This window comes from Arvicanthis niloticus, chromosome 23, assembly GCF_011762505.2.
Source record: "Arvicanthis niloticus isolate mArvNil1 chromosome 23, mArvNil1.pat.X, whole genome shotgun sequence".
Classification (NCBI taxonomy): domain Eukaryota; kingdom Metazoa; phylum Chordata; class Mammalia; order Rodentia; family Muridae; genus Arvicanthis; species Arvicanthis niloticus.
The window spans coordinates 30,371,462-30,389,975 of NC_133430.1; the positions used below are offsets into that span (position 1 = coordinate 30,371,462).

General features: G+C 45.2%; 1 protein-coding gene across 14 annotated transcripts in view; it reads right to left on the bottom strand.

The window, feature by feature from the left end:
• Positions 1-1,970: 1,970 nt before the first annotated feature.
• The window catches only part of Ttll5 (tubulin tyrosine ligase like 5), a 235,626-nt gene continuing 219,082 nt past the window's right edge, over positions 1,971-18,514 (bottom strand). For all 14 annotated transcript variants that reach the window (XM_076921612.1, XM_076921610.1, XM_076921611.1 and 11 more), the window contains one exon: positions 1,971-2,595. In XM_076921612.1, the coding sequence (XP_076777727.1) occupies positions 2,573-2,595 (23 nt within the window). In that variant the 3' untranslated portion in view covers positions 1,971-2,572. The remainder of the gene's footprint in view (positions 2,596-18,514) is intronic.

Genomic DNA, 18,514 nt, shown 5'->3' on the forward strand with positions numbered 1-18,514 from the left:
GTTCTGGTATATGTGTGTGTGTGTATGCACATGCATGTGTGGTGGAGGGTGCAACATGCTGGCATGTCAGCTATGGGGTAGCTGCTACCATTTATCAGTCTATTTTATTTTAGAGACAGGTTATTACTACGCAGCTTTGGCTGTCCTGAAACTCATGATGTAAACAAGGCTGGCTTTGAGTACCTCTGCCCGAGTCTTGGGATTAAAGGCACGTACCACTACACTTGCCCCAAGTACTACAGTCTATTCATTGTGACCATTATCCTCAAACTTAAGTAGGCATGAGGATTTGTTCTTGTGTTCACTAGAAATGTACTATCTGGGCTTAAGAAATGGCTCAGGGCAGAGGACTGGCTGCTCTTCTTGGGGACCAGGGTCTGATTCCTAGCATCCTCTCATCTGTGGTTCATGCTCCAAAGGATCTGATTGATGCCCTCTTTTGGCTTTCATGGGTACCAGGCACACACATGGCACATGGAGTTACAGACAACACACACACGCACACACTTAAATCTAAAACAAACAGAAATAACATTTTAGGCTGCAGCCCTACAGGTGTGCTTTCTACTGGGGCAGGGCCTGTATACATTACCTTTGGGGAAACAGTGCACTGCATAAGACACCGGACCTTTCCAGCATCAGTAAGGATGTTGGGAAATAATATTTCTGTCCCTTTTAGTCTGCCTCCCAGGGTCCAGCTACAAAGTTTGAACCGAGGCAGCTAGATGAGCTTTTAAAGCCTCTCAATGACTACATGGCGATTTCAAATGTTTTCATGCCAGATACTACTCATGTCAAGGAGCAGGTATGAACAGACGGGAAAAGCTGGTGTCTGGCTAGAGCCATTTGAGCCATGTCTTCAAAAGCACCCACTTGTTTCAAGGTGAGCAGTAAGACTGGAGATGACACCACTATAGGAGGAAGGCTAGGATGATCCATCTGGTTTATAGCCAAGCCCAGTACCAGAAAGAATGTCTTGGAAGCATCACGTATGGCAAGGTAATACTGGCTTTGGCCCTTGGTGGGTGGAAAGGATGGAGCCTGAGGATTCATTCTGACTGGGTGCCTAGAGCTAGTCCAAGCAATACAACTGTCGTGAAAGTTCTCATCCTAAGCTCATGGCGTCTATTCCCTTTTTGGTGAAATTTGTGTGTGAGCTCCCAGAATCTTTTCTCCAACTCTATAACTCAGAAAGCGGCTAGCAGGAATCAGAATCTGTCCCCTATCCAACTCAAACCAAATGGACAGTTAAGATGGTCCCAGGACTACATGGGAAACCTTTTTCTTGCCTGTTCTTGAGAGTCCGTACTGTCTACTGTGCCTGAATCTGATCCACGCACTAAAAAGACAACAAAGTCCCCCTGTCTTCATCTTCCTCCTTCTCTTTAGACAGTTTAATGAGACAAATTCTCAGGGACTGTCTTCCAGGCTGGTTCCAAACTTACTGCATAGCATAGCCCAGCCTGGTGTCTAGCTCATGGCCATTCCCTGGCCTTCCTCATGCTGGGATGACAGGCAAGGGCCACCACACAGGCCCTGTCTACCTTCTAAGGTATCATTTTTCTGTTTGGACTTCAACACTGTCTAAGGGAGCTGTCTTAAGTACACTGGAGGGAAGGTATACTGGGATGGATGGCAGTGTGCTGCACTCGCCCAGAGGAACTGTATGGGGAGGCCAGAGCAACTGGGCACATACACCCCACCCAGTTCCGAGGATGACAATGACTAAGTCTGCCGGAGGACAAGCAGGGAATGGGGACACACAGCAGTTCCAAGTGTGGGAGTTGGTTGCTTTGGGAACTAGCCTGGTCCCAGCATCTGCTTAAAGCTTTGATAGCTCCTATTCTAAAATGAAAACTGAAAAACTGTTCTACAACGAAATATCAAACACGATGAAAAGGTGATTCCATTTTAGCCCTGAGAGAAAATACTGACTGGTGGACAATTAGTGAATAGAAAAGAAAAGGAAGAAAAGTTGAATTACTTTATTAATCTTAGAAGTCAGTAATTCCAAATGGCGCCTGTTCCATGGCAGCCGCCTACTTGCCTCCCCCGTCTGGGGAACCGGTGCTGTTGGCCCCCACCTCCCACACTCTCGGGAAAGGGAAGATCAAGTTTGGTGGTTGATGTTGGGATCTGAAGCTTGTACAAAATAAAATAAACTTAATATTTCAATCTGGGAAAGAAGCGAAAGCCAGATGCAAATAGCCAAAAAGCCTCTTTTATACCATCTGTGAGCGGGGGGGGGGGGGGGGGGGGGGAGGAGAGAGACAGACGGGACCTAGCAGGGTAGCGGGGAAGGCAGGAAAGGCACACTCTGAAAGGTGCTCTGACGGGGACACAACGCATCAGGCGAGAGTCCCCACTGCCAAGTCTCATCCAAACCCAGAGGGTCTGTTTCCCTGTTGTCCTGCTGATGGCAAGCATCGACTGTCACTTCTGCTTAAAGGCCTTGGGGACTCAGAGGCAGCAAAAAAATACTATGGACCCCTCCCAGCACCATGGAGGCTTAGCCTCCATCAAGCTCCCAGAGCGACCGCACAGCAGGTTCTTCTTCCCTCGGAGTCTCTGTTCATCTGTCAGTGTGAGTAGGATCTGGAAAAGAGTGTCAAGCAGTCAGTGAAGGAAGGCCAGTTCTTTTTGTCTGACAACAAAGAAGGGCGGTCCCTGACAAAGGAACTCACCCAGAGTACAAACTAATTTTAACTGCTGCTCAAATCTATCCTTCAACATCTGTGTTCTGTCGCTGCTGCTTTCTAAGTGACTTTGATTCCTCTTGTTTATGGGTTAAAAAACACTTACTCTTGTAAACTTTACTTGACGATTCTTTAAAGATACTGGGTCTTCCCAAGTTGCCCAGGCTGACCCTGAACTTCAAGGCTCTAGCAATCAGGCTTTTGCAGTCCCCTGAGTAGCTGGGACCACAAACAAAGCTGCTATGCCCAGAAACAGGAAAACATTTTTTTTTTTTTTAACAAAGATTTACTTATTTTATATATGTGAGCACACTGTCGCTGTCTTCAGACACACATCAAGAAGACATCAGATCCCATTACAGATGGTTGTGAACCACCATGTGGTTGCTGGGAATTGAACTCAGAACCTCTGGAAGAGCAGTCAGTGCCCTTAACCGATGAGCCATCTTTCCAGCCTGCAGGAGAACATTTTAATTTCTCCTCATGCCCAGTGATGCCCTTTGGTAGTCCCACCTACACAGGAAGCTGAGACATGAGGATCACCTCAGCCTAGGAGTTCAAAGGCAGCCTTGGCAACAACAGTTAGACTCCTCCATCCAAAATAAATAAACTAACATTCGCACTCCCTCTTCTTGTTTATAAACTGAAGATACCAAAAGTGTTCACCTTTTCAGAGTGCAGAGTCAGTGTCAGCATTTTCAGACTGTGAGGTAAAAGTCCCATGTGATCTGAATCCTCTGGGTCAGGTTGTCAGCCTCCACCCTGCCTCGGACCCACCCCCATCCTCACCTTTGGCTCCCAGTGTTTGCTCCTCAGCCTGCTTAGGGAACATACTCAGTAAGGAGCCATCAGAGGCTCCCAGGTCTTTCCCAGTTGCCCTGCCCTGAATTCTATCCTTTCCCTGACTGCTTACAATTTAAAATGGGTTAAGAAGTCGTTATTTTGTAAAGACTCATTATTGATTATGTTTGTGTGTGTGTGGGGGGTGCATGAGCATAAGTCCAGCCTCCCCCTGGACACACAGCAGTTCCATGTGTGGGAGTTGGTTGCTTTGGGAACTAGCCTGGTCCCAGCATCTGCTTACAGGTTCTTGATAGCTCCCATTCTAAAATGGGACATTAGACTCGCCCTGGAGCTAGGGTTATAGATGGTGGTAAGCTACCTGAGATGACTGGTGGGAAACTTGAGGTTGATCCCTGGCCCTGAGAAATGAATGAATGAAGTGATTGGCAGAAAGTTCTTCATCATCATCTTCTTGTTTGGTTAATTCCCAAGGCATGTGGAATGTGGTTGTTCATTCTTCTCTTGTGTATTTGTTTCCCTGTGTATGTGAGTGTGTGTTCAAGTGCATTGGTGAAGGTCATAGGCCAATGTCAGGCGACTTCCTCCTTGGCTCTCAGTCTTCTGAGATAGGCGTCTTGCTCTTCCTTGAAGCCCTCCACAGCATGTAAATGTTCCATCAGCCCTGAAACATTTTCATCATCTTCTCACAATGATCTGTTTCCCACTTTTTCTTTCCAGAATTCCACTTACATATCTGCTAGGCCCTCTCGGCGGGCTTTCCACCCCTGCCCCGTCCATTCTCCAGATAATTTCTCTAGACACACCTCTGGGTCTAAGGTGCCATTCGGCCAGCCCACCTCAGTCATCTCTTCACACAGAACCTGCCACTTAGTTCTGAAAGTGTGTGTGTCACAGTTCTCATCTATGGTTTATACTCTTTTCTTGTTCCCTTCCAATTTCCCTGGCCATACAAGTGTTCATTTTGCATCACGTGGTGACTTCAGTATCAGATCTGCAGATCTAGAACTTGCTGTTTTGTCCACCTTTGCTCATGGGACCATTTTATTATTTTAAACTGTGACATCACATTTCTTAAGAGTTTCACCTGTGAGAATTATTTGAGAACTGCAGCAAGCAGACACCCATAAACCCAGCTTTTCTATTTGCATGTTTACCGATGGGTTCTGGAAAACAATCCCATGTGCTTCTGTTTCTGGCAGGTCTGGACCCCCTCCACGGACTGCTAGGACTTCTGGAACAACCCATCATGTAGCTCCCCCTACACTTGGAAGTGCAGAGGCCATGTCTTGTACATTCTCACGCTATCCTGGGCACTTCTGCCAATTAAATATTTGCATGGGAGCTGCTTGGTAAATAGCTCACTGTTGGACATGTGGGAGACAATCAACAGCAGGTGTGTAAGAAACCTCTCACTACTGCTGTGAGGTAGGTCTGTGCTAATGCCCATCCAGACATCGAGACTTGAGCTCCCACGGGCAGCTCAGCAGCTGTCTCAAAGGGAAAGACATCCATTTCCTAGGAGCTCCTGCGACTCACAGGCTTTAGGTGCCCAGGAGAGGCAGGATTGTCACTGCTGTGGCATGAAGCAAGGCCGAAACCTCAATCATAAACTTAAAATTGAACGAGGTTTTAATTTTTTTTTTTTTTTTTTTTTTTTTTTTTTTTTTTGGCTTTGTTTTTAGGACAGGGTTTCTCTGTGTAGCCTTGGCTGTCCTGGAACTCACTCTGTAGACCAGGCTGGCCTCGAACTCAGAGATCCACCTGCCTCTGCCTCTCACGTGTGGAACTAAAGATGTGCATCACCACTGCCTGACAAATTTTGTTATTTTTTAATCTTTCAAGGTTTGATAAAGTTTGAAGCAAGGAAAATGTTTTTTTGGTTGGTTGCTTGTTTTTAAGTCAAGGCTTTTCTATTATGTAGCCCTGCCTATGCTGTAACTCACAGAGATCCTCCTGCCTCTGGTCCCAAGTGCTAGGATTAAAGGCTTGTACCACCATGCCTAGCTAAAAAACATATTTTTAAAGATTGAGTCTTATGTATCCCATGCTGGCTTTGAACTTGCTATACCAAGCTGCGGATGACCTTATATTTCTGATCTTCCTGCCTGTACTTCTCAAATGACGGGATTATAGGCATACACCACCATGACCATTTGGTGGGGTACTTCGTTGTTTTGTTTTTATTCATATAAATGCAAAGATATTTATCTCTTAGGTCAGTCCCTAAAACCTTTTCAACTGGTCAGAGTGGCCTGGTAGTGTCCTCTGGCATCTTTCTAGTTTGATGAGAAGGGAAGTGGACTAACCCTCTATTTATAGCCTGAGTGACACTGGCAGAAAGGCACAGCTGGGCTGAGGGCCACACTCTACCCCTCACCTTCCTGGGCACCGCGCCAGCCTGTAGAAATGAACAACACAGGCACACAAGAACTCAGATCCATTTCACAAAACCCTGCCCGGGTGACACAGCTGCAAGGGGTTGCTCAGAGCTAAGTCAGCCTGGGGTAATGGGGAGGCAGTTGTGGGGCATGGGTTACCACGAGCAGCACCAGCTGGGAGATGGCTTTAGCTCCAAGTGCTCCCAGAACCCCTTTAACTGTGAATGAACAATGAGGACACTTGGTCTAAGCCATAGATGTCAACACCAACATTAGCTCCAAGGTGTTCTACTTGTAAATGCGTGAATAATTTTTAGTATAAAGCTATTTTAAGGAACCATTATTGTTTTTATAAAATAAGCCTTTTTACTTGAGACAAAGTGTTTCCTCAGGCTTGCCTTGAACTCTTGATCCTGTTCTAACCTCTCCTTGTCAGTATTACCGATGTGTACCACTCTACCAGGCCAATCCTTTTTCTAGGAAAAATGCACATCATTTTTGAAAACATATTTGATTCTTACTAACCTGTTTTTCTTATTATAGTTTTCTTATTATGGTTCCTTTTCTCAATAGAGCAACCAGGTAAATCTACTTATAAAATAACATCATGGAACAGAAATGTGTCTCTGAATGACTTTCCAACATGGCTGGGTGTAACATTTCTTCCTGTCCCTGCACGTAGACAGTAATATCCCGAGGGAAGGCCACTTTACATGTGCGTCAGTGAGATCCAGAGGAAAGTCCATTTTACATGTGCGACAGTGAGATCCAGAGGAATGTCCATTTTACATGTGCGACAGTGAGATCCAGAGGAAAGTCCATTTTACATGTGCGACAGTGAGATCCAGAGGAAAGTCCATTTTACATGTGCGACAGTGAGATCCAGAGGAAAGGCCACTTTACATGTGTGACAGTGAGATCCAGAGGAAAGGCCACTTTACATGTGTGACAGTGAGATCCAGAGGGTGACCACCTTTTTTTTTTTTTTTTTTTTTTTTTTGGCATGATGATATTTAGCATCTACCCTTTTATGAAAAATTAAAAACTGTATAGCTGATCTAAATTAAACTTCTTGGGTTCCAATTCTGTGATGTGACTATGATGCCAATTTTGAAGGACAATCTACCTAAGTATATCTGATTATTTCTGTCCATATATATAAATTTAGATTTGTAGCTGGGTGTGGTGGCACACGCCTTTAATGTCAGCCATTGGGAGGCAGAGGCGGGTGGATCTTAGTGAGTTTCAGGCCAGCCAGGGTTGCACAATGAAACCCTACCTCAACAAAAAGATTATCATCATTGTTAGAATAATTATTTTATGAAAAGCTTCTGACTCTCTTACAGCCATTCTGTGATGGAGAAGGACAAGAAGAACCATGGTCTTTAATCTGATTGAAACATTTCTTTACATTTACTTTTGTGTGTATTAATGTCACAGTCATGTGGAGGTCAGAGGACAGACTAGGGTGGGGCCGCTCCTTCTTCTACCCTGAGCTCAGGTGACTGAGCTCGGGAACAAGCGCCTTCACCCATCGAGCCACTGAAAAGCTTATAATCCTGTTTCTGCTATTTATGACTCTTTCTACTTTGGGCTTTAATGATATTTGACTTGTTTTTAGCTCATTGCACTAAATCTTTAGTGGCCTTTGAGAATGGAGTTTATGGAGTTGAGTTCAAAAGAACAGACAGACTGCCATTAGCAGGGATTCTGGTCTACGCCAGAACAGTGACTTTGCATCTATAAAACTCCAGCCCCGTTCTCCTGTAGTAGATGTAGCACCGTTGAATCCCAGAGGATACTGGGCACAGATCTGTCCCTGAAGATCAGAAAAGTGGGGTTTCAAGTGCCAGAGGAAGCTTGGAAGTAAACATAGAGACCTAGGTGGCCTTTAAAGTAAGACCACATGTACTGTTAACATGTGTGTTATGACTTGAACAGAGCCTGGTAATCTCTTTCTATTCCATTTTCTCTTCTGGGGTTGGGGGCAGTTGAAGGTTGTGACCCTGTGTGCTCTAGTACTGTTAGGCCAGCTCTCCCTGGAAAGCAAACACAAGCTCCAACTTTGTGTTGGTGGCTGATTCATACCACAACTGAATTCAAATAACCACTAAGATGCTACTGAATGGTTGTCATGAACCTTAATGTGACCCACTAATTGATCCAATGACCCACTACCGCTAGGTCATGACTCACAGTTTAAAAGTCTCTGTTGTGAACTGGGGCATGGTGATCCATGCCTGAATCCTAGGACTTGGGAGGCTGAGATGGGAGGATCACCCTGAACTCTATGCCAGCCTGGTATACACAGTGAGTTTTAGGTGCGTGTTAACTACACAATCTCTGTCTCAAATAACAAGACAACAACCAATCAAACAAAAATACAAAATAAAAAAGACAAACCACTGTTCTCATGCGAGAATCATCAAATTCCTTAATAGTTTAGAGGAAGCTGAGAGAAGTATATTCTATTCCAGAAGCAACTGAGGGAGATGGCATGTGCTAAAGAGGCTAAGTTCCCAGGCATCAGAAGGGCAGAACTCATGTTCCAAGCTTCTCCGAAGACTTACCCTCCAGCGACCCCAGGCACCACAGTCTCTGTTCTTACCTTCTTCCTCTGTAATGTGGAAGTAACTTGACAAACATCAGTGTTTGAATGCCACTGTTCTGAATGTTCAAAGGGTTCTATGGAGCATTGAGTCACAAGGAAATAATCTAAATAGAAGTCTATCCCAGACAATTTTTAAAAGGCACCTGTGTCAGCATATTAGCTTAGCAGTCCCTACGCCATGTATTTCTGGGGTCTAAAATACTCAGATATCTATAGGGGCTACTAGCTGTGCTTCCCCAGGGCTCCTCCTCAGTCCTGATCACTGTTTTGTTTTTCCTCACACTCTTTTCTTGGCAGTTTATCCATCCATACCTTTAACCTCTGTAAGGATGATGTTAAAAGATGCTCCAGGCTATGCCTGTCCCATCATTCACAGGCTGATGCTGCCAGTGGCACACAACATAGCTCATCATCACAGCTGATTTCAGAAGCACAGTGAGGGACATCACAGTCATCAGAAGGTGCCTGGAAGCAACCCCTCACCCACACTCCTGGAAGCAACCCTAATTAAACTCCTCAGTCCCCCCGCAAAAGGGCATGAAAGTAGAGGGGACACTATTTGATAAGAAAAAAGTGGAGGCACGAGGAGCTGTAAGACCATAGTGGGGAGTGGCTATGACCAAAATACATTGTGTGCACATATGAAGCTGCCATAGGAAATCCAGTAGTATGTACATGTGGCCCTAAAAGCTAATGAGCATTGGTAAAGACAGAGAAATGACTCTTGGATGCTGCTGGCAGGATGTAAAATAGCATCCTCTCTGTGGACACTAGTTCCAGTGTTAATGGTCCTCAAAAACTTTAAAAGTAGAATTATGAGATCCTGTAATTCCATTCCTGTGTGTATATGCAAAAGACACAAACACAGACAATTGCCAGCTACACTCACAACAACACTAAACACAACAGCCAGAAGGTGGTAGCAACTCAAGTGTCCACTGTTGGATGAACAGACTACAAGCTAAACAGGCATGTTCACACAATGGAGTAGCAGTTACCCTGAAACAGGAAGGAAACTCTGATGCAGGTTACAACCCAGATGGACCCTAAGAACATCATGCTAGCTGAAATAAACCAGTCACAACAGGTCAAATAGCATGCTGCCACTTCTGTGAGGCTTCTAGTAGTAAAACCCATAGGGACAGAAAGTAGAACGGTAGGTGCAATGCAAAGGGCTTCATTTAATAAGTACAGGGAAGCAGTGTTGCAAGATGAAAAGTCTACACATGCATGGTGGTGCCAGTTTCTGGGCACAAATGTGCGTGGCCCCACTGTACTGTGTACTGAACACAGGAAGAGTGGCAAATTTATTTGTCTCCAGGCATAACATGAAGTGCTTATTGCTTGAATTATCTTGTTTAAAGCCTGTACTTGCAATATAGACTTAAAAATTAAGCGGAAAGCAGGAAACTTTATTGTTTTGTCTGTCCCATGGCCCTTCTTATTTGCTTACAGTTTTAACCCCTTTGAGAAATGTCCCACCCCATCCCCAGATATCAGCTAGGGTTTTCTGGCCAGACTGGAAATAGTAGTTCTATTGTCCCTTGGTCAGTGGCAAGGTGGCCCAGTTGGCTCAAGTGTATATCCCCTTGACCACAGCAACTGCTTCAGGAGGTGGCCTTGGCGTGTGAGCCAGGCCCTCAGTGCTGCCTTAGATGTCCCCTTCTGTGGACTGAGCAGAACTCCTGTTCTGAATGAAGCTGGAGGTGCTCAAACCACACAGCCACAAAATGTCTCCACACAGAGGCAGCCACTAAAACTAAAAACTAGGGAGGGCAGGAGGCTGACAGGAAGGAAAGAAAATGAAGGAGAGGAAAACGCATGAGGTGGAGAGGATGGAGACAGAGGACCCCAACATCCTTAGCTCCAGGATCTTGTGATGATCTGGATGTGAAAGGCCCCCACAGACCCACGAGCTTGAACACTTGGTCCCTAGCTGGCGGTGCTGTTACGGGAGATTCTGGAACCATTTGGAAGTGGGGCCTTGCTCAGAAAGTGGGTCACATGGTGAAGGGTGGGGTGGGCCTTGCATTTTATAAACTGGCCCTGCTTCTGTCCTACAGAGCTGTGAGGCATCTCAAGCCCCACTCTCCCCGGCATGAGCCCCACCTCATCTTCGCCAGCATGCAGGACAGCACCCTCTCAGCCACAAGCCAAAATAAACCTTTGTTCCTTTACACTGCTCCTACCAGGTAATGTATCCCATTGATGAGAAAGTAACAGATACAGACAGTATACGAACTCGCCATCAGCATGAGCCAAACTCCCTTCGTGGCTATTTTGAGTTGGGTCCAGCTACTTGCAACAAAATGCACTCTAGACGCCACTAGTGGAGACCCAGATGCCACGATCATCAGAGTGAAGGCAAGAGCTGAAATCCTGTAAAGCACGACCAGCGAGCTAGAGGAGGAGCTGACCCAGAGCATCCCCGTAAGGAAAAGAGCCCTTCTAACTTTGCTAAGACAGAGTGCCAGGCAGCATTTGGTAGAAAATTAACCTTAGAATTAATTTTTAAAAATGATTTTTGGGCTGCAAGGACTGCTCAGTGGTTAGAGCACTTGCTGCTCTTGCTGAGGATCAGTGATTCCAGTCACACGGGATCTGATGCCCTCATCTGAATTCTACTGGCACCAGGCATGTGTATGGTTCACACACACAAAGGCAAAATGCTCAAATATATAATGAGAACATTTAAAATTTAAAAATGCATGTATGAATTTAAAGTTTTCTGTGTAATATATATTTGAACTCATATTCAACAACATGAACTCATGAACAATTGGAGTTTAAAAGTCATTAGCGGTCACTAGAATCTCATTTCTTCCAATGCTGTTCCTTCTTTGTACATATGGTGTGTGTGGGGGAAGTATCATGTATGTATGCAGTCTTGTTCCAATTCGGATATCAGTTCCAAGAGGGCACTGTCCCCTATTGCTGATCATTTGTGCTTTTTTGGAGGCAGGTCTTTCATTGAACCCATGTGTGCTGACTAGGCTGGGATCTTCTGTCTCTGCCAACCAAAGGTGGAGGAGTTACAGGCGTGTGTGGTCATGCTCCGTGTGTATGTGGGTGTCTTAGTTAGGGTTTGACTGCTGTGAACAGACGCCTGACCAAGGCAAGTCTTATAAGGACAACATTTAATTGGGGCTGCCTTACAGGTTCAGAGGTTCAGTTCATTATCATCAAGGTGGAAACATGGCAGCATCCAGGCAGGCATGGTACAGGCAGAGCTGAGAGTTCTACATCTTCATCTGCAGGCCACTAGTGGAAGGAAGACTGACTTCCTGACAGCTAGGATGAAGGTCTCAAAGCCCATGCCCACAGTGACACACCTACTCCAATAAGACCACACCTCCTAATAAGTGCCACTCCTTGGGCTGAGCCCTTACAGTGAGTGCATCACAGTGGGTGCATTGGGTTCAAACTCAAGTCCATCTGCTTTCACAGCAAGTATTCTTAGCCATCGAGTCATATAGCCTTAGGCCCAGGCCTTTTCTTTAGAAAGGAAGAAGGAAGGAAAGGAAGGAAAGGAAAGAAGGAAGGAAGGAAGGAAGAATGAAAGAAAAAAAGAAAAGGAAAAGAAAGAAAAGGAAGGGGGAAGGAAGGAAGAGGTATTTTAAACTAATACATGTATGTATTAGTACAAACTAACAGTCAAACTAAAACAGAACAGGGGCCTGAGATGGCTCAGTGGATAGAGGAGCTTGCCAGAGCCAAGCCGGACGATCTGACTTCCATCTTTGGATTCTATATGAGGGAAGGAGAAAACTGACTCCCATAAACTGCACAGAAGTGTGTGTGTGTGTGTATACAAAATAAATAAATGTGATTTAAAGCCAATTGAAGAAAACAGACCCACCAATTAAGCGTTTCTTCTCCCCCAGGCTGCACTTCTATCCCACAGGCAGGCGCGCCTGACTCTGACCTGGGGCCACACACATGCCTTTCTCAGGGCAGTCAGCCCACAAACAGGAGCATGACCTACACTGTGCTTTGCTTTCTACTCTTCTTCACTCTCTATTTAACACCGTATCTCAGAAACTGTTCCTTACCCACAGAGACTTGTCCACTACAGCAAGAGCGCTCCTCAGGTAATCCACATGCAAACAGGCAATCTCAAGCCGGCTCTGTAAGGTGAGTCTGGTCAGGTCCCCCAGGAGCTTGCTCTTTGGTTCTACAGCTCTTTGCAAGGAAAAGCAAAATGGCTCCTAGCACCAGTCTGTCATCTTGTTATCCTGCAACCAGGAGATAACAGGAAACAGCCTCTTCCTCCCTGACAACCAAGGCCCACCCAGGAGAGCCCACAGCCAGACACGGCTTAACAGAGATGCTGATTCTCAGTACGCTCTGAAAGGGAAAGGCAGGATGGTCTGTCTCCCATATTATCATCTCTCAAGATCATAAAATAAATAAAAAGCTTAACCTTGGTTGGGAACAGTGACCACTCTGCCACATGGAAAAGGACACGTGATGAAGGATTCATTGCTAACGACACGCATGTATTAGTCCGCCTTACACTGCATAGTTGAGCTGCGTTTGTTGGGACTCCATAGAGAGAAGCACCCCAAAAAAACCTACTGGTGATGTGCTGCCAGGTCATGTCACTGCTGCTGATTCATGTTTGCTATCCCAACTCTACCGAACTGAATGCTGGTGGATCCGTGAAGTGTTTGCTAGAGGATCGAGCTGCCACTGCTGACCTGTGAACTGAACTGCTGATTTCCTGACAACCCAGATGGGATCTGCTCCAAAGAAGCATTTCTAAACAGGCCCACTTCCCCTGTATCCTTTCTTTCCTACTACCTCTGGTGGGTGGTGGACTAGAAGGGAGGTTAACGTGTTTAAGAGCCATTGTTAAAAGCATGCTTTGAAAAAAAAAAAAAAAAAAAAAGGTAGACATGGGCTCACTTTTCTCATAGATCTGGGGTCCAAAATTGGGGCGCTGGTGAGTTTGGCCTCTCTCCACTCCATGTGCTCCGCTCACTGGGTCTCTTCTGTGTGAGCACATGTGGCTGGGTTTCCTCTTCTAGGGGTCAGAAGGGAAGAGGGTCCGGTGGGACAGCTTTGTTTTCACGTAATCACGCAGGTCTTTACAGCTATGCCTCCAAGGGCAGTCACTTTCTGAGGATCTTGGGGAAGGAAGAGCTTCCACAGCTGAGATTCAGAAAGGCCCAACTTGACCAAGCGCACACAGACAGACAGATAGACAGACAGCTTTGGGAGAGGTCCACATGGAGGTTGGCCAGCAACCACGAGAGTGAGAGCTTGGAGGCTGGTTTACAGTTCATCTCAAAAATGAGGTCAGAGTCCCTCGCTGCCAGCTTGACCGCAACTGCATGAGAAACCTTAGCCAAAGATGGCCGGCTGCACCAGGAAACCCAAGCCACAGAAACTGTGAGGTAAGAAAGGCTTGTAAAGCCCTAAGCTTGGGGATAAAATTTGTTACACAATACCTACCAACAAAGAGAAACTTATGTTAACTGAACATGTATGCGAAGAATAGTGTGGCTGGAGAGAGCTTCTCCACGAAGTGGGGTGCAGGCCAAATACCTCTTCTTTCCTTTCAAATTTGCTACAAATAAAATCAACGACATATTCTAGTGTGTGTGTGTGTGTGATATTTGCCCTCTGAGGATTAAGACTGAGGTGTCACTTGATAGTAAAAAGCAAAAGCAGAAAGCCAGCAGATTCCTTCGTTTCCTTCACACTATCTGGCCTCCACAGAGGTCCTTTGAGAAAGACATGGCAGCTGTTTTAATTCAGGTGCACAGCAAAGTATCTGGCATATAACAGATAAATAAAGATATTTCTAAGTCCCAGTGTTTCTAATGTCCTATGCCAAACAGCCCAGAAAGGCCAGCTGTTTGTGTAGACAACATGGCTCATATGTGGCAAACAAAGGGGCAGGATACAGTTTTTACTGAACTGTCTCACGTTTTCTATTTGCATTTTACTTCCTAAGATTAAAAATAATTTTTTGTTTGTTTTTCAAGACAGGGTTTTTCTGTGTAGCCTAGGCTGGCCTTGAAATCAGAAATCCTCCTGCCTCTGCCTCCTGAGTGCTGGGATTAAAGGTGTGCATCACTAAACCCAGCTCAGATATTCAGATTATTAGTACTCCACTACATACCTATTACATTTTCACAGAAAATTCTGGGTAAAATAAATAGTACAAAGATGAATGGCATGTGTGCCTTCCCTTGGCAGGGTGAAGCTGGCTCTCGGCATCTCACGCTGACTAAGCGTCCACCCTACTCACAGGATGGTGTTTGGAATGGATGAATGACATAATCAGAGGATGGTCGAGGCTGATGGAAGAGCTGATGGTAAGAGATGGGTTTCTGGAAAGAGAAGCCTCTGTGCGTGACAGCAGGTGAGGAGTTCATGATGGCTGGAACAGAGAGGGGTGTGCTGGGCCAGTGGTGAGTGACAGCAGTGACCTAGTGCGGACTTTTACCTACTCGCTCTGCCAGGGCAGGGGATGGAGCCCAGGGCCTTCTGCCTGCTAGGCCAATGCTCGACCACTCATGTATATGGCAGACTGCGGGTTTGGAGACAGTGATTCATGTGTAACCCAGGCTGGTTTTGAATTTCTGAATGCTGGGAACACCACCATGCAGGCTCCAGAACTTTGTACTGGGTTTGTTGTTAGTTTGTTTTGTTTTGAGACAGAGTCTTACTATATTGTCCTGGCTGGCCTAGAATTCTGGGTGTGTGTAGATCAGGACGGCCTGCACTCAGACCTGCCGGCCTCTAACTCCCAAGTACTAGGATCAAAGGCATGAGCCACCATATCCTGCCCAAGAAATGATTCATTTGTTTGTATTATTAATAATTTATTATCTTAACTAATTAATTTTGGTGGTTAAAAGTCAAGGTATCAAGTCAGCTCTCTCCTGCTACCATGTGGGTCCCACAGACTGAAACTGCACCCTTGGAGGCGCACACCTTTATGTGCGGAGTCAAGCTACTTCCTTTTTTATTTCCACACTTCAGACAGGGCCTCACAGGGCTAGAGAGATGGTTCTGCGATTAAGAGCACTTGTTGCTCTGGCAGAGGATCTGGGTTCAATTCCCAGAACCCACATAGAAGCTCATAATATCTCTAGCTGCAGGGAATCGGATTCCTCCTTAGGACCTCCCCAGATACTAGATATGAATGTGGGGCATATACATACGTGCAGGCAAAATATTCATGACATGTAAACAAATCTAGTAAAATTTTAAACAGGATCTTCTCAGACTGGCCTGGAATTAAACCACATAGCTCTGAACTCAAAGTAATCCTACTGCATCTTTCTCCTGAGTGCTTCTGAAGACTGCTTAGTGGGGAGACAATTGTTCTTAAAAGACTTTTAAAAAATGTATGTGCAAGCAACTTTATTCACATATATGCAAGATCACGTGAGTGCTCCTATGCCTGGAGACCGCAGGTCAGGCTCAGTGCCCTCTTCAGTCAGCAGTTTACCTTGGTCTTCCTTTTGTCTTAAAGATTTATCATTTTAAATTTTGTGTGTGTGTGTGCCTCTCATGCACACACGTATGTACACATGCACATGGAGGTACCCTTGGAGGCCAGAGATGTAGGATCTTCCTGGGATTGGAGTTAAATGTGGCTCTCAGTGGTGCTAGGAACAGAGCTTGGTCCTCTGGAGGAGCAGCACATGTTCTTACCCATCTCTCCCCCACTCATGTTGTTTTCTGAGATGGGGTCTTCCTGAACCTGAAGCTGACATGGTTGGCCTCTGGGCTCTAGGAATCTGCCTTTTCAGTACTGAGATTACAGGCCCTCATCACTGTACCTGGATTTATTCCTGGCTCTGGAGATTGGAACTCAAGTCCTCATGTTTCTATGGCCAGCATTTACTGACTGATCCATTACTCCAGCCCTTAGGAAATCATTTTATGCTGGGCACAGTAGCGCACATCTTTAATACCAGCACTTGGGAAGCAGAGGGTGGCGAATTTCTTTGAGTTTGAGGCCAGTTAGGGTGAGATCCTATCTCAAAATAGATACCAACAACTACTAAATGAAGTTATTTTAAGAGCACTAAGGAGACTGTGGGTGATACGATCAATATGGAAAAACACTAGGTGAAAGATATAAATGAAACTGTATGTGACACATGAAAGGTATTTAAAGGACAAAATATAATAACTGGGAACCACCTGGATGGTTAAATGGGGTGGTGAGGGACGGGGTGAAGAGACTCCGTCACTGGCTTTGTTTCTGAGGAAACAAAGATGGCTGGGGAGGGTCTTAGGAGGGTCTAAGAGAACCACAAGCTCAGTTTGGGGTGTGTTATGCTTGAGAAGCCTGTGCAATTAACAGGAGAGATACTCCAACGTGTCTAGGATATGTGGACCTATACAAAAGAATGGGCTGAGGACGCTGCGCTGCCCAGGACATGCCCAAGGAGAACAAGGCCCCCCAAACTCTGCTGTCTATCCTGACCTGTGGTGCCATGTGTGTCAGCTGTGGCTGGACGTCTCCATTTGAAACTGTAGTACATGGAGTCAGCTAAAAATGAGGGAGAGGATTCTGGAGAATGAGAAGTCAGCCCAGGAAGGGGAGCTTTGTAAGAAGACACTAGACGGAAGACAGATGTGTGTGTGTGTGTGTGTGTGTTTCACATTATCAAACTCAAAAAGCCCTCCATGACTCATGCAAGTACCTCTGACTCGACTTGGAGACACACACACACACACACACACACACACACACACACACACACACACACACACGAGGGGAATTTGTTGACAAGAAGGGGGGATGGGTATGAGGGATGAAGAACTGTCAATATGACCAAAATACATTATATACATGTATAAAATTATCGAATAAAGATATTGCTATTTCTCAAGGCAAGAGGACCTTTGCCTGTTTCTATTTTCCCCTCGTAAATTTCCCATGCAGTTCCTTGGCCAGTTGCTCCTTAATTTCTTGTTCTACATATTTTTTTTTCAGCAGAAATATAAATAAATAGAATAAATACTAATTTAGGGTGAATTTACAACCATTCTTTGTCTCATAAAACTGGCAATTTAATTTAGTTCAGTGCTTCTAACTGAACTGTGAGTTAGGGACCTTTTGATTTAGTCCTTATATTATTTCCTATGTGTGTCAAATATTGGGGTGAGCATGTGAGTTCTGGGCACTGACTATACTGGAGCTCTGGGGTAGGCAGAATTAATTCCCAGAATTAACAGAGCATATCCCTAAGTCACATGACAATTAACCTGACAGGTGGGGAAAGAGTGTAAGTCCCAGATCCCAGAACTTTGTTGCTGTTGTTGTTTTGTTTTTTGAGACAGAGTCTGAACACTAACTATAGCTCTGGCTGGCATAAATACACTGTGTAGATCAGGTTGACCTTTAAGATTGAGATTCACCTGCTTCTGCTTCCTGAGTACTGGGATTAAAAGCATGGCCACCATGCCTGGCACTTTTCCCTAACTCTACCTATAAACTGTGTGTTGATTTTTTAACAATCCTTGCCATGTATGAAACTTACTTTTTCTATTCATTTTTTTTTTTCCTTGAATGAGATATGGAAGTCAGAAAGTTAAACTGGATACAGCAAGCACATCACACAATGACTATAGACTGTAGAAAAGTAACCTCATCTCTTAAAATGTCAGGATGGTAGGGTCAAACAGATTTGAGACCCTTCTTTAAAGTCTCTTGGAGGATAGGCTCTTCAGTCTTTAGTATGAGCCTTTCAGAACTGGCTCCTGAAGGCAGCATTCCTCAGGCCAGCTGGAGATGAAGCCTTTATATTTTGAATACACTTTGGGAAACATGGTCCCAATTTTACCAGCTAAGAGAGGGTGGGTAACCTGCCCAAGCTCACACAAACAGGCAAGCTGAGGTGACCCCTTCAAAACCCTGCCTTCTTTTCAGCACACCATGCTCTGGTATGCACCCCACATTCTGTGCTAAACCTGTGGAGAGCAGAGCCGCATACAGACCCACAGACATTCTGACTTCTAAGACTTGGAGATTCTCTCTTTTGGTAGAAACG